The 2,747-nt window shown below is 40.3% G+C and overlaps 1 protein-coding gene across 1 annotated transcript; it reads left to right on the top strand.

Moving 5' to 3' along the window:
* The first annotated feature begins 200 nt into the window (after positions 1–200).
* Positions 201–1,862, top strand: rgs5b (regulator of G protein signaling 5b). Its single transcript, XM_046051976.1, has 5 exons — positions 201–322; positions 458–538; positions 643–704; positions 819–982; positions 1,098–1,862. Exons 1-5 carry the CDS (start codon positions 279–281, stop codon positions 1,272–1,274), a joined length of 528 nt encoding a protein of 175 aa, XP_045907932.1. The 5' UTR covers positions 201–278; the 3' UTR covers positions 1,275–1,862.
* The last annotated feature ends 885 nt before the right edge of the window (positions 1,863–2,747 follow it).

The following is a 2,747-nucleotide window of genomic DNA, read 5'->3' on the forward strand; positions in this document are numbered from 1 at the left end:
GGAAGTAATTCGGTCACTGTAACTATCACACATGTTGTTCAGTAGTGAGGAAGTAGTCTGGAGGAAAATCAGTGTTGAGGAGTCTCCTCATCCTCCCACATGTCTTATTTCATTGGCTGAGAAGCGTGATGTCACAGAGTGTACTACCCTATAAAAAGTCACTCTCCCACACAGAGGGCAGACCAGATGAGAGCTAACTCACTTATAGCAAGGCAGACAGCTCAGTAAGTGTCTTAACCGTTGGAAATATATACCAGCAAGCAGGAAAACTTCTCATCATGTGCAGAGGACTCGAATCACTGCCTATCACATGCCTGGAGAGGTGAGATTCACGAGGGTTTGCTTTTTAGGAAGAAGTGTAAAAATTCTTGTATATATATCTATCTATATGAGGGGGAAATTAATTACTCTCAAACTGTCTTTTTTTGTAACATTTCCTCTTTCTTTATTTCTGCAGGGCAAAGGAGCTGAAGGCTTTGTTCACCAGTTTACTACAAAAGTCAGATCACAGCATCACTGGCAAAAATGACAAACTGAGGTAAGAAGATACACTTAAATTCTTTTTTTAACATGTCAGTTAAATTAAAGTGGACCTCTGTCATTCTTTGAACTTTTCCTAATGATGTCTTTCTGTTGCTGCAGGTTTAATGTCGACGAGCCTTTGAAATGGAGGGAGTCGTTTGACAAATTGTTGTCCAGTCCAAGTAAGTACAATCCTCCGGATCAGGCTTGTTGCAAATTTTTCACTCATTCTTGATGTTTGGAGACGACTGCCAGATGTTAACCTACACTCTCTCCTCTCTTTCTCCTTTTTCCAGATGGACTGTGCCTGTTCAGAGCATTCCTGATCTCAGAGTTCAGTGAGGAAAACATCGCCTTCTACTTGGCTTGTGAGGACTACCAGGCAACTAAACCTTCAAAACTGGCCACCAAAGCCAAGAAAATTTATGACGAGTTTATTGGCTCCGATGCACCACGAGAGGTAAATATTAAATAACCTAAACAGACAATTTTGGACGCTCTGTAAATCTGCTGGCTTCTCTTATCTTGCTTTGAAGTGCTGATATAACCTCTCTATTTCTTCTGTTCCCCTATAGGTAAATCTTGACCATGTGACCAAAGCCATCACAAAGGAGAACATGGAGAATCCCAGACAGTCCTGCTTCAATCTGGCCCAAGCCAAAATCTACACCCTGATGGAAAAAGACTGCTACCCTCGCTTCCTCAAGTCCTCTACATACCTGGAGCTTAGCAGAAAGGCCAAGACAGGCTAACAAACTTTACTAAAAAAGTGTACTGCAAGCAGCAGACGTGATATGATCACTCCTCAAAGGGACATACGCTTACTGACGCACAGCGGACACTGGAAAGGTCCTCACGGAACAAATACTTCAGCCCAAGGAGTTGGTGCCAGGCTGTGTAGTTATTTTGGAGACCAGAGGGTGCCTACAGTTGGGAGACTGAGCTGGAAGCTAATGGACATGTGAAGCTGTGAGAAGAGACTGACACTAGACTGAGCTGTGTGTGGCTCTGAAAGAGACACCTGTACTGTGTATACAGGGCTGCATGAACGGCAGCCACAGTGGCATAAATTATTGTTATAATAATAATAATTATTATTATTATCAAATGCAGAGTGACATTAATAAGTTGCTTTCATACAACAAAACTACCACAGGGAGAGACTCTGTAGCATTAGTGTTTATTTATTTATTATTTATTTAAAGTACATTTTTATTATGTGAAAGTATGCTGTGCAGCGTGTAGGTAAAATTTTGTATTTCATGTTTGTTTTTTTATCTGAAGTAATGTATGTAAAAATAAGTGCATTGAATAAAAGATTACCAATTTCCAGAGACAAATTAGTGTTTTGTTCCATGGAAAATTCACTTGTAGAGAAAGAGGATGTGGTCACTGAGGTCAGGAAAAATGTAAGAGGAAGGAAGAAGAAGAGGACTTACTCATGTGCGCTGTTGTAGTTGCTAATTAATCTGTTGCCGCAGTGGGTTCCACTTCACAAGTAGGTGACTGGATGACTTCTTTACTCCGGAGTTACAGTGAATGGAAGATATGAAGCAAGTGTATATGGGTGTGAATGTGTGTTAGTTCTTGTGCTTTCATGAATACAAGAATCGGTCTGAGGTAAAGGGTGAGCTCATTTTGGCCGGTGGTTCACTTCTACAGGATTACAGTAGGTCTTAAATTTAGATAGACTGACAACTTATTTTATTAAATAGGCTAGTTATAGGTAATTATCACCAGAGGAGAAACTGGTTTGGTCACTCACGCCCAGTAACAAACAGGAGACACAAGTCAGGTCACAGTTAAAGACATACAGCAACTACAATACTAACACGCAAGCTAACATATTCCAAGAGGACTTGTTCAGGAGCCTGCCCAGCCACTAAATTAAAAATACTATATTTATAATAAACAACAAGGAATAGTTTGGGACTTTTGTGAAATACACTTACATTTTCTTTCTTGCAAAGAGCTAGATGAGAAGCTCTTTTTTAGCGCACTGACACTTGGATGTCAGTACGCTAAAAAGGAAGCTGCCGGTTATCTTAGCTTAGCACAAAGGCTGGAAACAGGAAGAAAGAGTTTGTAGTTGGATTTTTGTGACATCTGGACAGAGCCAGGCTAGCTGTTTCCTTTGATTTCCAATCTATGTGCTAAGCTAAGCTACTGACTATAGGTTTATATTTAACGTAGGCTAAAAACATAAGAGTAGGCTAGTATTCTCA

Source organism: Micropterus dolomieu, linkage group LG06 (assembly GCF_021292245.1).
Source record: "Micropterus dolomieu isolate WLL.071019.BEF.003 ecotype Adirondacks linkage group LG06, ASM2129224v1, whole genome shotgun sequence".
Classification (NCBI taxonomy): Eukaryota; Metazoa; Chordata; class Actinopteri; order Centrarchiformes; family Centrarchidae; genus Micropterus; species Micropterus dolomieu.

Coding starts and splice junctions, on each gene's coding strand:
- rgs5b (XM_046051976.1), top strand. CDS start 279: ATGTGCAGAGGACTCGAATCACTGCCTATCACATGCCTGGAGAG. Junction 539..642: donor GGCAAAAATGACAAACTGAG/GTAAGAAGATAC, acceptor CTGTTGCTGCAG/GTTTAATGTCGACGAGCCTT. Junction 983..1,097: donor GCTCCGATGCACCACGAGAG/GTAAATATTAAA, acceptor GTTCCCCTATAG/GTAAATCTTGACCATGTGAC.